Source organism: Hemicordylus capensis, chromosome 1 (genome assembly GCF_027244095.1).
Source record: "Hemicordylus capensis ecotype Gifberg chromosome 1, rHemCap1.1.pri, whole genome shotgun sequence".
Classification (NCBI taxonomy): domain Eukaryota; kingdom Metazoa; phylum Chordata; class Lepidosauria; order Squamata; family Cordylidae; genus Hemicordylus; species Hemicordylus capensis.
Window position 1 is genome coordinate 225,333,308 of NC_069657.1, and position 16,191 is coordinate 225,349,498.

General features: G+C 43.9%; 1 protein-coding gene across 1 annotated transcript in view; it reads right to left on the reverse strand.

Moving 5' to 3' along the window:
* Positions 1-8,216: 8,216 nt before the first annotated feature.
* The window catches only part of PLEKHM3 (pleckstrin homology domain containing M3), a 129,565-nt gene continuing 121,590 nt past the window's right edge, over positions 8,217-16,191 (reverse strand). The window contains exon 8 of the mRNA XM_053282784.1: positions 8,217-8,485. Coding sequence (XP_053138759.1) covers positions 8,458-8,485 — 28 coding nt within the window. The 3' untranslated portion in view covers positions 8,217-8,457. The remainder of the gene's footprint in view (positions 8,486-16,191) is intronic.

Here is a 16,191-nt window from a genome sequence, read left to right on the forward strand (position 1 = left end):
AAAGCTTGAGTGAGTGAGATGTCTAAACCCTATGTAAGTCTCAATAAGTATTATCTCACCTTATCCATGGCAGGGACATATTTGCAGCCGCTGTTAATCCACATTTCTCCGCAGCAACATAGTGAGGCTATTCTCACATGCAATCTAACCCAGGCTAGGTTAGGCTGCACATGAGAACCGCCAGGATTGGGCCCGATCCCGAGGGGACAGCGCCACCTATCCAAGCATTTTACTCAGGCTTTTAGCTGGGGTTAAGAGCATAAGTGCACCATTCACCCCAGCTCTGGGATTGTGTGTTTATTTGGACTGCATTCAGCCTGAACAAACACAGAGATGGGTGCCTAGAGCCTGCCTCCCAGGGGATCCCATCAGTGCACTGTGCTTGTGTTGTGGTGCATTGTGGGATAGCCGGAGGCCAGCAAGCATTGTCCCAGCCTCCAGAGCTCTACACTGCGTGGCGCGGCACAATCCGTCCTCCCACCATTTCTGCTATCCCCCCTCGGTCGTGTGAATGGCCCCAGTATCTTGCTTCCTAATAACTAGTAAGAAACTGCTAGATTATCAGTAAGAACACTATGAGATTAAACAGATTGGGTAGGAGAAGGGTAACATTACCAGATCAATTTGTGTTGATGAATTAGGCAAGCTGTTATAAATGATTTTAAAAACGTGTCCCTCCCCATTGCATGTTGTGCGCTCGCTGCACACACACTTGATTAGTCTAGGTGCCAGCCAGTGTATTCTATATGAGGGTCAAACTAGATGTTACTTCAGATGTGACTGTGGACCCAGTAGTTGTCCCCTTTTGGTGGGGTACGAAAACTGGCTCGGAAGCACAGCAGGAGGTAAGAGACTTTAGCACTTTGTCCCCACCATGGTTCATTGGATGCTTGCTTATACTCTGAGTGGTCCATCCCTTGGTCCATCTAGCTCAGTATTGTCTACACAGGCTGGCAGCCGCTTCTCCAGGGTTGCAGGCGGGAGTCTTGGAGATGCCAGGGAGGGAACTTGGAACCTTCTGCATGCAGGTGCTCTTCCCAGGGCGGCCCCATCCCCTAAGAGGAATATCTGACAGTGCATCACAGTCTCGCCAGTTCAGAACCTGCTTAGGAAAGGGGGCAGTTCATGCTTGCTACCACAAGACTAGCTCTCCTCCAATCCAGATCATGCACTTTCTCACATGCTTTTCACTTTAGGAAAAAGCTTCCATGGCTCAAAGGTTTAAACATACTTCAGACTGGACAAAAGCTTACAGGGGTCAGATTGGTCCCAGAGAGCTGTTCCCATTATGGCAGCCGTGGTGGGCCTCTTGTAGTCCTCTTGGCACCCCAGTAAGCTGCTTCTGGAGGCAAATGCGTCACCTCACCTCATGTTTACCCCAAATAAAGCAGTTGTTCTGTTGAAAGCAAGCAGGTTATTTGCCATATAGTCAAAGTTGGGTGTCTCAGTGCCTCACCAGGTTGTTCTAGGCTGGAACACAGAGGCTGAAGAGCCAGCATGATGTAGTGGCTAGAGTGCTGGACTAGGACTGGGGAGACCCGAGTTCAAATCCCCATTCAGCCATGATACTAGCTGGGTGACTCTGGGCCAGTCACTTCTCTCTCTCAGCCTAGCCTACTTCACAAGGTGGTTGTGAGGAGAAACTAAAGTATGTAGTACACCGCTCTGAGCTCCTTGGAGGAAGAGAGAGATTTAAAATGTAGAAATAAATAAATAAATAACTTGGATCATGTGTGGGCCTGAAAAGTTGCTTAATGTTTTCTGGAAGATCAGAATGTGCTGCTTTTAAAATGTCAGGTGTGTTTGTGTGTGTATGTTTGATTAAGCATAGTTTCTCTAAAAGAGTAAAGTCCCATTTGTGAAACTGAAATGATAGATTTTTGGGGTCAAAGAAAGTCATTAAGTATTTGTTGTGTAAATACCTATCTATTAGAGACAATGAATCTGGGAATTATGCAAGCACAGATGAAATAACTCCTACCCACCCACCCAACCCCGCTTTTCCCCACATTTATTGATTCAGCAGAATCTAAATGGGTCCTTCAAATCAATTAGGGCCCATTGCTATTGTGTATTTTAGAACTTTTTTTAAAAGTGCATTATTTACCTTTTAAAATAAGCTGGCATTCAAAAAGTTCTCTGTTGGTGAAAATGCCTTTAGCAGACTGCTTAAATATGCTATGTTATGACCATCAGGTGATGCGATGTCCATTTGTCTTGATTTTTGTATAGCTAAGAGCTCAGAATGCTTACTTGGCATCTTATTGCACTTTTCCTGCATGTGCAGTGTTTCACATGTATGATCTTGATGTAATATTTACAACAATCTTTGAAGGTATTGTTATCTTTATATTGCATCTTGGGAGCTGAGGCTGAGAGGGAGTGGATTGCCTAAAGCAACCCGCCTCATGGCAGAGGCAAGATTCAAACTGGAAAAGTCCCAATTCACAGCTCAGTCTTTCAACAAATAGAAAATGCTTACCTAAAGGGAACCAATCTGAAGGTTGCCTCTGGAACTTCCTTCCTACTTGGGGAAGTAGGAAAGGAAAGAAAGGTTGTGCCGGTGACTTGAGTTGAATCCTGGTGACCACAGAGCCATGTGGTTTTCTTGGTAGAATACAGGAGGGGTTTACCATTGCTTCTTCCTGCGCAGTATGAGATGATGCCTTTCAGCACCTTTCCATATCACTGCTGCCCAATATAGGTGTTTCGCATATTCTGGGAAACATACCAGTGGGGTTCGAACCAATAGCCTCCTGCTCGCTAGGCAGTTTGCTTCCCCGCTGTGCCAGTATAAAATAATACCACTCTTGAAAAGTATATTGAAAATAAATATTTTAAACTTTTGTGGGTGCCCATTACCATGTTCATTTTCATTAAATTGCAAGAATGGTATATCATGATGTATAAATTCTTCTGCCATCAAGCTTTACCTCTGACAAGGCAGGTGGATGAAACAAATAATAAAATCTGTCATTTCCAAAGCATTTGACCTTGTACTGCCCTCCCCCAATAAGGCAAACCTCGTACTGTCCTCCCCCTGATATGCAAAGGGGTACCAGTGGTGCTTTGACCCAGCTGTACCCTGGCCCAGGCCCGCCCAGGATGGGGGAGAGGAGCATCAGAGGTGATCTGCAGTCCCCAAGGGCCCTCCATTACCAAGCTCCTCAAAGTAGTCTGGGTTGATGAAAAGGTTAGACCTCCTGAAAGACCAGTGCTAGAGCTGATACCAATGTCTGAGCCAAGAGCAAGGCTAACACATTGATTCTTCTGTCTTTTTATCACAACTTGTAGAAAACATTTCCCCCATGCCAGCCTGTTCCCATTTTCATAAAGTTCCAAATAATCCGTGTTTGCTATAGATTCAGCCAAAGTTAAGCGCTGATGTGCCCTTGTCACTTTCAGAGAGAGAATGCTGTGCATTTACTTGACTTTTGCCTTGAAAGCAATGGGGCCCACAGCTCTTGAATCGTGCAATATAAATTCATAAAAGTGGTACTGCCAAAAGTGTTTGCACTCTGGCTGCAAAAAGGGGAAAGATAGATTTTCTTTTAAAAATTCAAAGAACAAGGAAAATGTTGACTCCCCCAAAACTAGGCCTGTGTGTCACAATCTGGTTGAAAATCACACCTGCGTAATTGACCACAAGCTTTAGCAGAGAATACAATCCAATTTACCTGTCAAAAAAGAAGGGCTGAATAGGTCACTGCAAAATGGGGTGGGGAATGGAGTTTGACTGCCCCCCAGCCCCTGTTTCAATTCTATTCACTCGCCTTCCCCCTCAACCCCCTTGTCTAGCAGAGTAGGGAGGGGAGGGAAAGTTGGAACAATCCACTAAAGGGGCACAGTGTTCTTTGCACAGTTAGCCCACTAATTACTATTAAGCTCTAGTTCCCTTTTGTGTTCCAATGGGGAGCCTTCAATGAGATGCTGCCTCTTGGGTCTTTCATGAGGTTGGCCTAACCTTTGAATAGCAGACTTCTCCCCCCACCCGCTTCTTTTCCCATATGAGTTGTCCTCTCTCCTCTCCTCCTTTCCTCCCCTCCTCTCCCCCATTTTCTTCAGATGCCTCTCCCCCGCCTCCTTCTTTCTTTACTTTTCTGGTAGCATTTTTTTTTTTTGGTCCATGTTGTGTAAGGCCCTAAATGAATCTTGACTGCCCCCACGGCCGACTGGAGAAGCACAAAAGCAGTCCATTCCCCCAGCTACAGCTCCATTGTGCCCCCTAACAATGCACTAATTGGTGGTGACAATCGTGCTGTTGGTGGGGAAGGGGGGGCTAGGTTCTTTTCTAATCAGCAAGCCCACTAAATAAAAAAAGGAAGGAGAGAGAGACACACACACAGAGCAAGGTTTGGGTTGGAGGGAGAGCAAGAGAGTGGGAGGCACTCTGCAAGCCGTGAAGTCATTTTGTTTGGGTCAGGCAGCTTCCAGAAAATTAATAAAAAAAGAATAGTGGAAGAAGAACATAAGGTGGGGAGGACATACAGGTTGCCCCAGAAAATGAAGGTGGCATCTCTGAATGCTCCTGAGAAAAAGAAGTTCACACCATCAAGAAGTGACTCTGAGCTTTGAAAAATACGCAACCAGACACAAAATGTGGGGATGGGGTGGTAGCTCATGGGCAGAGCATCTGCTTTGCATGCAGAAGGTCCCAGTTTCAGTCCCTGGTATCACCAGGTAGGGTTGGGAAAGATTCCTGACTGAAACTTTGGAAAGTCACTCAGAGGTGTGGCTAGGTCATTTTGGAGCTTGGACTAAAGGCCTTTGGAGCCCCCCCTGCCCCCCACTGAAGGCCCCCCTCTCCTGGAGCCCCCCCACCCCAATGAAGCCTCATCCCCCTTCACACATGCACACACCCCGTGACACATGCAGTATTTTTAACACATGGGTTCTTGAGGGCACAAACAGCAACTGAACTCACAAGAATGTAAGAATATTAAAAAGGTATATTTATGCAAATATGCATTAGCAGAAACATTTCAGCAGGCAGCTTAATCTATTCCCATCCCACGTATTTCTTTCCCCACTCCCCACTCTGTCTCTAAAGCAGAGGTCACACTCGGCTGACCGATGCAGCATGGGCCAGCAGCACGGCAAAGTGGCCACACCATGCGAGACAGACTAGAGAGGATTTGGGGTCCCGCAGGTAATGTGGAGGCCCTGGACTTTGGCCTAGAAGTCCAGGGGTCAGAGCCCCTCTGAAGCCACAGCCAGTCAGAGCTAGATGGACCAATGGTCTGCCTCTGTAGAAGGCATGTTCCTAGGCTCCTGTGTGCAGTTAGGAACCCCCGCTCCACGCACACACACGTGCAGTTCATAGCTGCGCAGTGCAAAAATTCAAATCATGCAAAAGTCATATTATGTTAGATGATATAAAAAGAGCTGATAATGAGAAAAGTAAAGTGAGTAGTCCAGGCTTCTCGAGAACCCAGATCAAGCATATTCATTTCTTGTTCCCCTACCAAAGATGCTTCCTGCAGACTCTACTGTTAAGTTCCCAGAGTCTTCACTAATGAATATAACAATCGCCTACAATAGTGCTCTCAAATTCCCAGTTCTGAGGATTTTCTCCCACTCTACGTAGGATTCTTTTCTGGAATGTGACTCTAGGCAACAAAATATGTGTACAAGGAAAAGGTACTGTATGTGTTTGTAGTGGTGCATGCTACACATGCAAATCACGCTCACAAACCATTGTGCAGTTCTGAGTTTTCCTTTTGAAAAAGCCTTAGAAATATTGAATGCAATGGCCTTCAAAATGCTCAGATTTCTGCACAGGAGTGTGACTCCACTGATAAAGAGTTGATTAACTAAAATGTGGAAGGAGCTGGTACATGCATGTGGAACTGGTGATACTTTTCAGCTGCTTCTTAGATTAACTTTTGGCACTGGTACTACACAGTTTGTTGCATTTCCCTCATACACAACAGAAAGTCTCACAGCTGTCTTCTGTTTGTTCACATGACTGTTAAGTGGGTAGGACAAGTGCTCTTCAGGAGCTGTGTGCACTCTCAATTTTTGGTCATGTGCAAGCTAATGCACAAACAGATGAAGAGGATTTCTCTGCCGCAAGATGTGGTGACAGCCAACAACCTGGATGGCTTTAAGAGGTCTTCATGGAGGAGAGGTCTATCAACGGCTACTAGTTGGAGGGCTAAAGGCCACCTCCAGCCTCAAAGGCAGGATGCCGCTGAGTACCAGTTGCAGGGGAGTAACAGCAGGAGAGAGGACATGCCCTCAACTTCTACCTGTAGGCTTCCAGTGGCATCTGGTGGGCCACTGTGTGAAACAGGATGCTGGACTAGATGGACCTTGGGCCTGATCCATCAGGGCTGTTTGTATGATGATGATGACGACGACGAATATTTATATACCACTTTTCAACAAAGTGTTCCCAAAGCGGTTTACATGGATATAAATAAATAAAATGGCTCCCTGTCCCCAAAGGGCTCACAATCTAAAAAAAGAAACATAAGATAGACACAGCAACAGCCCCTGGAGGGGTGCTGTGCTGGAGATGGATAGGGCCAGTTTCTTTCCCCCTGATAAATAAAGAGAACCACCACTTTTAAAAGGTGCCTCTTTGCTCCATTAGCAGGGGCCTCAGCACAAAGATCTGGAGGCAGGGGATGTGATCATTTTCAAAGAAAGCCACAGCCAAACCCAGCTTTCTGATGAGCATGCTGCTGTGATGCCCAAGTTTGCAAACACAGGGTGCAAAGTCAGAGTTATATACTAATGCATTCAGTGGGAAAGATTTTAGCATGTGCTGAAATGTTGTTGTGAGGAGAAACTCAAGCATGTAGTACACTGCTCTGGGCTCCTTGGAGGAAGAGTGGGATATAAATGTAAAAATAATAAAATAAAATAAAATAAAATAATTCATTGATCAGCATCAGCACTTCTATGAGAAAGCAGGTTCCCCCATGTTTGCAATGGATGGAAGCTTTTCCAATTGGTACAAAATAAGATTGGTTGCACAAAACATATTTCACAAGCAAAAGTTAGTGCGTCTTGCCATAAAGGAGGGTAGGTAGACTTCTTGATATTTTGATGATTGCACCACAAAGCAAATGTCGGGATTGGTCTTACCATAAAGAAAAGTGAAGCAGTTAATTTAGGAGGCAGGGTTTGGAGAGATGCAATTTTCCTGCCTCAGCCACTTGGTGTCATTAAAAAACTGAGCAGAGAAAGAAGTATAATTTTTTTGGGGGGGGTTGCTTCAGAGGTGGTAATGTCCAAATCTGAAGTAGGGATCCTCATAACTATAGTCTCCTTAACCCAGCCATCCTCTGCATCTTCTTCCAGGAAGGTAATTCTTCACTGCCTGTTCCTTGGAGAAGCCTGTCCCATTGCCTTGCTAGTCTTATTCATAGGGTACTAAATTATAGTTTACCTAAATATAGCTTGATGTACATTATTTCGAACATACTAGTCAATATTATGAAGACTGTTATCACCTTTCCTGCACATAATGTTTCCCTATTCTAATCACATATTTGCAGTACAAACTTTAAGTTTAACTGTTAAATCTCCTTCCCCCACAAAAGGAGACACATCCTGGACATTTTTATTATTTGATGACATGCCAAGAACTCTCTATTAGGGTTGACTTGCCATACCCTCACAAACCCCTACAATTCCAAGGGTTCCCTGGGGACAGAGAATAACTATTACACTGGTTTAAGTCTGCAGCATTTAACATCCATACTCGGAGCTTATTTGCTTATGGTGTTGCTTAAATGGTATCTTCTGATTTCTCAGTCACAGAGAAATTCCTGGGTACAGAAACAAATTTTGCCCTAGAATACATGGCCAGTTCTGTGGGCATGAGTAAACGCAGATTCTGTTTTGTAGCTCCTGTTAAAGCCTCTACAGTTGATCAACATCCAGAACCACTGAAGATATAAAAAACCCCAAACTATTGTATGGCAGTGTATGAGCTTTTTGTTAATGGCCTTGAATCAACTGGGACAGTGATTCAGGACCATTAACAGTTCTTGCTGAACTGGCTAGTAAATAGTCGGAAGCAGTAATTTTTCAAGGTAGAAAAACCATGAGATTTAGTTGCATCCCGCCCCAGGCCAGGGTGGGATGCCATATAGAACTCATGTTCAACACCACCTACATAACCATAACACTCCCATGAATGAATTTCAACTAGTGACTGTGTCTCAATCTACCCTGCTTCACAAAACAGTGAGGCTAAAGTATGGAGTTATTGTATGTATTGATTTATTGCAGTCGTAAAGGTAAAGTGTGCTGTCGAGTTGGTGTCGATTCCTGGCGCCCACAGAGCCCTGTGGTTGTCTTTAGTAGAATACAGGAGGGGTTTACCATTGCCATCTCCTGCGCAGTATGAGATGATGCTTTTCAGCATCTTCCTGTATCGCTGCTGCCCGATATAGGTACCAGGGGGGATTCGAACTGGCAACGTCTGGCTTGCTAATCAAGTCATTTCCTCGCTGCGCCATTAGGTGGCCTGCAAAAATACATAAAATACAGAAATAAAATATGTTCGAGGCTACAAATAGTCATTGATATAACTAATCATCCTTATGTTTGAAAGCATTTGAATTATGTCACTTTAATTAACTTTTGTCAAATGGAGTGAGCAACAGAGCAGAACTTTGCAATTCCATCAGAAACAGACAGCTTCTGATTTGATAGGAGGAGAGATAAATAAAACTCATCAGACTTGTCTGGCATATTCACTAAAATCGGTGTAATAAAAGTGGAGTGGGAAATGGAGCAATACGAAAGAACATGTCCCACAGATTCCACTTTACCCACATCACAAGGACAGATGCGCTCAGAGAATGAAATAGCAGTTGGTAAAACATTAAAATGTGCCAATGTAAATGGCCTCCAATGGTTCGGGACTATGAAATTAAAAAGATACCTGGCTGGCCTAGATCCCCCAAGGCATGGAGCTAATGTAACCTGCCCTTTCTTGAGGATAAGGTAGTAAAGAAATCAAATTAACTGATCAAGCACTACCAAATAAATAAATAAATAAATTGCTGTAATGCTTTAAACATTTTGTTTTTGTTTTAACTAATGTTTTAGTTTCTGTTTTTATTTTGTTGTAAACTGCCCAGAGATGTAAGTTTTGGGTGGTATAAAAATATGTTAAATAAATAAATAAATAAAATATCATGATCAAGCAAGTCCTTAGGTCCTTCAGCCTTTCTTCACCTTCATCGTCATTTTCCAAATTGTCTATTTGTCTTAAAATAGATTACCTAACAATGTAAATAATCCAGGTGAGTGTTGCACCATGAAAAGTTGAGTGGTACAGAATATATATTTTGGATACAGCTCTTGTGTTTATGCCTCTGAGGAAGGCATATGCCGCAACACTGCTGGTTCCTGGGTAGAGCCAAGTGCTTTGATACAGCAAGGCAAACTCATGTATAGAAGTCAGCGTGACCCTCAGGGACATATTTCTGAAGCCAAAAAGTACTTTGGGAGGGAAGACAGTAGCAAGAATCACTTCCCGCTCCCAATTCACATGCAGTGGTTGTTCAGCAACGTGCTGGCTATGCTCTGATACAGCATTTATTTATTTTATTTTATTTTATTTTATTTTATTTTATTTTATTTTATTTTATTTTATTTTATTTTATTTCTATACCGCCCTTCCAAAAATGGCTCAGGGCGGTTTACAAAGAGAAATAACAAATAAGATGGCTCCCTGTCCCCAAAGGGCTCACAATCTAAGAAGAAACATAAGATAGACACCAGCAACAGTCACTGGAAGTACTGTGTTGGGCGTGGATAGGGCCAGTTACTCTCCCCCTGCTAGATAAAGAGAATCACCACGGTAAAAGGTGCCTCTTTGCCCAGTTAGCAAAGAGAAATGCCCAGCATTTCTGGGCATGCGGCCCCTGCTAATGCTGCACAGAATGTGAGCCACGAACAGGGGCGTAACAATGCTGGAGTGGGCCCAGAGACGAAATTTTAAGATGGGCCCCTCGCTGATACACACACATACACTTCACAATATATAGTCATGTGACTTGTCTCTGGGGGGCCCCTCGAGGCGTGGGGCCCCCCAGGCAGCCGCCTCCCCTTGCCTAATAGTAGTTACACCTCTGGCCACAAAATACTAGGATGGATACACTGGTCATTTTCAGAGATCCCTTGAAGCCAGATATTCCATCCAGACTTCACCTGTTATTAGAATCCCTTCTAGGAAAATACAAATGGCCTTGCTGGACCCAGTGAGGGCCCATCTAGTGCAACAGAATGCACTGCTTTCTCTAGCTCCCTTGTCCCCACTACCAGGCAAATAGAGGCGATGTGCCTCTGAGCACAGAGTTTAGCTACTCTAGCTGATGGTCACTGATGGACACATTTTCCAAGACTTTGTCCAACCCTTTATAAAAACCACCTAACAAGTGGCTATCACTCCACCTTGTGCCAGTGGGTAGTGAATTCCTTACATTCAGTAGGTGTCGTGTGAGAAGAAGTTCTAATGAGTAATCAACAGTTTTTGCTCCAAGCCTACTTGTTGTTATTGAATCATGGAAGAGAGGAAGCAAAGTGTTGCAACCGAACAGGCTATCTGGGTAAAGCAAATAAGCAAGTAGCAGAACATGGCTATTCCACATAGCTCATTCCGTACTAGTCAAATATTAACATGTTGCTTATTATCAAGACTTGTTTCCTCACTGGGAGGAAGTCCAAACATACCTGCCAACGCTTTTATTTCCTCTGTTGTTGTTGTTTTCAATATACAGTACAGCATTAGAGTGAAATGGGCAAGGTTTGACTTTTTAAAGCAAGGCATAGCTAACAAATGTCTATTGATCAGATTTCTCTTTCTTACCAGTCTTGTAAAATCATGATTTCTTATGCAGGCAAATCCAGTAAACCTAAGGAAACCACAGGACTCGTGGTCCTTTCAATGCTAGGCTTTGTATAAGAGGTACAAGAGGTACTGGTGAACCATTTATGGGATTTAAATATTTTTTCTTGGCTTTCTTTTGAAAAAATATCAAGGTGGTTTCCATCATACTCAAGTTATAGCCATATCAAACAATAATGCCATACAGTTATACAGCAAGCAACACTTAAATGCCTAGATTTAAAATTACTGTACAGCATATCCCGCCTGCATTATATGTATATTTATATGTGTATTATTATTATTACATTTATATCCCACTCTTCCTCCAAGGAGCCCAGAGCAGGGTACTACATACTTGAGTTTCTCCTCACAACAACCCTGTGAAGTAGGTTAGGCTGAGAGAGAAGTGACTGGCCTAGAGTCACCCAGCTAGTTTCATGGCTGAATGGGGATTTGAACTCAGGTCTCCCCGGTCCTAGTCCAGCACTCTATCCACTACACCACGCTGGCTCTCTGTACATATGTATATATATATACTCTATACATATGTATATACATATATACTCTATACATATGTATATACATATGTATCTATATGTGTGTGTGTGTATCTATATCTATCTATCTATCTATCTATCTAAATTGCTTTTTTTCTGAAGACTTACAACATTTTAGTTTAGCAAATCTCAAGGCTCAGGCCTTGAAGAAGCAGCCCTTGCTTGTACTCTTGCAGATACAAAAATACTGACATGAGAGGAATGAAGCAGGGTCTCCTCAAAAGGATGGCTTTGGGGCTAGCATTCTTCAGGGCTTTAGAAGTTGTTGGGCGTGGGTTTTTTTTTAATTTTTACATTTATACCCCGCTCTCCCTCCAAGGGGCCCGGTGTGGTGTACATGGTTATGTTTATTCTCATAACAACTCTGTGAGGTAGGTTAGGGTGAGAGATACATGACTAGCCCAGAGTCACTCAGTGAATTTCATGGCTCAATGGGGATTTGAATTTGAGTCTCCCCAATCCTAGTCCAACACTCTAACCACTACACCACACTCTCTTTTACCAAGAAGCCAACAGCTGATCAGTGCGGTTCTTCCGGACAGATCTGATATGTCCCCAACTTATCAAACACCTGTTTTTGTGCCATCACTATTCTATAGAAAACCATGTGTCAGTTTTTCTCTTTTCTTGGGACTGTCACACAGACTATGTGCTCGCTCCTCTTGGGGTTTGGCATGGGCTTTGTGCCTTTCAGTTCCTTCAGTTTGGTGATCACATTCTATACTTGGGTGGGAACTCTGTCTTAAATCTTGACTACTTGAATGTTGCCACATAATCCACTGAGGAAATGATTTTTGTGCGTGGAGATTTTAGTAGTCCAACTCATCTTCATAATAGCCAGTGAAAGCCTCACTGGGCCAGAGAACAGCAAGCCTGGCTTAAGCCCCCATGGCACCTGAAGTGGCCTGGCCAGTTGCCACCCACCCCATGGAATGCTCTATGGGTTGCACAGCCATTTGCCCCCTCCACCCACCCCATTTCCACTCATCCTTACTCTTCACAGGAGAGCTGGTCTTGTGGTAGCAAGCCTGACTTGTCCCCTTAGCTAAGCAGGGTCTGCCCTGATTACATATGAATGGGAGACCAGAAATGTGAGCACTGCAAGATATTCCCCTCAGGGGATGGAGCCGCTCTGGGAAGAGCAGAATGTTTCAAGTTCCCTCCCTGGTAGCATCTCCAAGATAAGGGCTGAGAGAGATTCCTGCCTGCAACCTTGGAGAAGCCACTGCCAGTCTGTGCAGACAATACTGAGCTAGATAGACCAATGGTCTGACTCAGTATGTGGCAGCTTCCTATGTTCCTATGTTCTTCCCCCTGCTGCTCCTACATACTCCATTCCCTCCCAGGAACAACATAAGAGCCACTGCCACTCTTCCTGTCCTCTGTTCTCTCACTTCTGGGGTTTGAAGAACCAAGAGAAGGGAGTAGAAGAGGAATCGATCCCCTTCTGCTCCCTTCTCTTGGTTCTTCAAAATTCAGGCAGGAGAACAACAGAGGAGGACAACTGTGACTCATGGGACAGGTTTGGGGAGATGGTGGCCACCAGCAGAGGTGGCCAGAGGCAGCAGTGGCTTCACTCAAACTCATTAGTGGGTGAAATATGAGTAATCAATGAGGTGTCATGTGTAGCCCTGCCCAGACCTTCAAGTGAAGGTTGTGTTGGAGTGATTTTGAAATTAATGGTTATAGTTTCATGCAACTACTGTACTCATGCAAACTCTTCAGTGGTTAAAAGGCTTAAAACAGGAGATAGCGTAGATGATACTCAGGAAAATACTGAGTTGTAAAACTGCAGGAGGAGCTCATGGCTGTGGCTATGAGAGAAGAGGTGCATTTTTCCCCCCTATGAATGTAAAATCGGGCAGTTGGCAAATCCTTTAAGCCTTTGAAAACTCTCAGCTGCTGCAAACAATGGATTCATTTAATGCCAATTGTAATGGGATTTTTATTAGGAACCAGAACAAAACCAGGACTTCCTTTCACAGTAGGGTCAATCAACACTCATCAGGTGGTAGGAATTTTAGACTGTACCAAGTACCAGCTAGGATTGCCTCAGAACTACATAAACAAGCCAGGCACTCTTTCCGTGTCCCCTGCCCCCCTCCTGCCATTCAGCCATTCTCTGCCTGACAATCCCCAAAGTGAAATCTAACTTGTTAAGAAGCTAATCGAGCCCACCTCTTCCTCAGTCTAGAGCAGGAGATTGGCTAGATATTAAAAAACAATCCAACTATCTCTTTCTACCCTAGGTTTGTTGGGGTGTTTTGATTTTTATTGTAACTAAAGATTACAGCATCGCATGATAGTTATAATATAATAATGGATAGGAAATATGTATATACAGTATAACTAAGAAAAGAAAGAAGGGGAAAATTAAAAAAAAACCTAGCTGACCTGGCACAGAGCACCTGCGCCCCTAGTTCTCCCTGTCTCTCCTCCCTCCCTTCAGCCCCAGTCCGTTCTCCCCCTCCCAGTGCTTTCCCTCCCCTCCACACCCGCAGGCCTGGCCAGTGCTTTCCCCTCACTGCTCGGCGGTGCTTTCTCTCGCCGCCCACAGCCAGAGGCGGCACACCCGTGGCTATCTGGCAACTGCCACGCATAGGATTAGCCATGGGTATGCCTTAGAGAATTAAATATATAGATCCCTTAACAACACAAACATAATTTCTACAATCAGTTGAATTAATAAGGTTATTAGCTATTCATGCACCTATTCCTTCCACACACAACAGCCAGAGGATCACAAAATCTTCTGTCCTTTGAAGATGTGACTTAACTCGGTGGTGGTGGTGGTGGTGGTGGTGGTAGAGGGTTCAAGTGCCCTCCAATCACTAGGCAATATTACCCAATTTCAATTATATTTATATCTAGTGTACCACCTAAAATTAATCTCCAGCTTTACAGTTCAATTAATTAATTAATTACAGTTTAATTAATTAATTAATTAATTACATTTATCGTCCACCCCATCCAAAGGCTCTGGGGAAATAACCATATTAATTTATGTGTTCAGTAGCCCTGGGCCCCAAATCTTTCTAGCACCTAGGAAGGCTAATCCAATTATTTATCCATAACTCTCCAGCCCTCATAATAAGGCTCCTATAAACTGCTATCTTTGCGACAGCATTCCCATTCTCTTCCCATTCCCATTTTGCAAAATATCCAGCCTGAAGAATAATTCTGGAGAACCTAAGAGACTGTTCAGAACTGTGTGACATTGTAGTTGAATTTAACTAGGGATGTGCAGATAAAATCAACCTCAAATCAAGTCTAATTGGGGCAATTCGAGTGATTCATCCTCAAATCAAATCACCCTTAAAATAAAGGACCTGATTCGAGTTTGAATAGAATTGTTGCTGATTCAACTAGAATCAAATCGAGTGATTCAAGCACCATTTTGAAGCCTGTGTTTCCAGGGAAAGCTGAAAAAACAGGCCTCAAAATAGCACTTTTTATCTGGGGAGAGCTGGTCTACCCATTGAATCTACGCTGGTCTATGCATTTGCCATCTTAAATTGGCATGGATGACATCATCACAAGCCATGCCATTGAGGTAGCCATGTGTGTCACTCACTGCAACTGTACCCAATTTGGTTCAAATAGGTTAGGCAGTCCATAAATTAGCCCGCCTGCACCTCAGATGTTCATGCGGCCAACATTTTGAATTGGAGTGAATAACATCACCAAACACCACCCCATTAGGGTAGACCAGTTCTCCCCATAAAAACAATGCCATTTTGAGCCCCTTTTTTCTGGGGAGAGCTGGTCTTCCAGTTGGGATCAGTGGGTAGACCCTCCACTCCAGACTTGGCACATCTGACTGCCTCGGACTGTTCTACCCAGTAGACCAGTCCTCTGAGGTGGACAGACACGCTAAGTCCAGAGTGTAGGGATAGTCTACCCACTGGCCCTAATTGGTAGACCAGCTTTCCCCCCAAAAAGCGGGCCTCAAAATGGTGCTCGAATAACTGGAATTGATTTGAGTGATTCAGTGTTGATTTGAGGAGACAGCAGGCCAAAGACAGCAGGCCAAGCTGGCTGTTTTTGGTGAATCAATTCAAGGATTTCACGATTCAATTCGACGTTGATTCGAATCACAAAATCTGATTCATTCACATCTTTAATCTCCAAGATAAAAACTGGATAAAACTCCAAGATAAAACCACTACCAAGATAAAACTGGAACTGGGTATACATGGGGCCTATTTGGATTATTTTAAATCTGCTGGCCCCTAGCACATGTGATAAGGATGTGCATGTGTCCTTCACCCCTTCCAATATGCTGGGGCACCTTTCTGTAAGAGAGAGAGAGAGAGAATGTGTGTGAGTGAGTTGTTTGAACTGCTCTTCTACATATGCTGCAAGTTCCTAGTTTAAACTCTTCTGTGCTGGGGGCCATTGGACAATTTTCCATTTCTCAGAGGAAAATATAGAGAGGCCTTCAATTGGCAGGCTAAATTGCATTACGGTGAGATAGACACATGCTTGAACCAATTACTCTGGGGTCAATCCAGCCAGTTGAGCACTTTGAAATTCTATTGATTTTAACAGGAAAGGTTAACACATACTTCTATCTCCCACATGAACATCAATGGGGCTTCAAAGTGCTTAGCTCTGGATGTGTGTCCTACTTATATGACACCCTGCATACTGCAGAGGGGTCAGCCCCCTTAGGCAGTTGCCCAAGGATGTCATGAAGCCAACTGACAATTCCTCAAGTGCGCATTCACAGGCCAGAGCCTACCTTTGTGCAGTGATAACAGCACAATCCTCGGG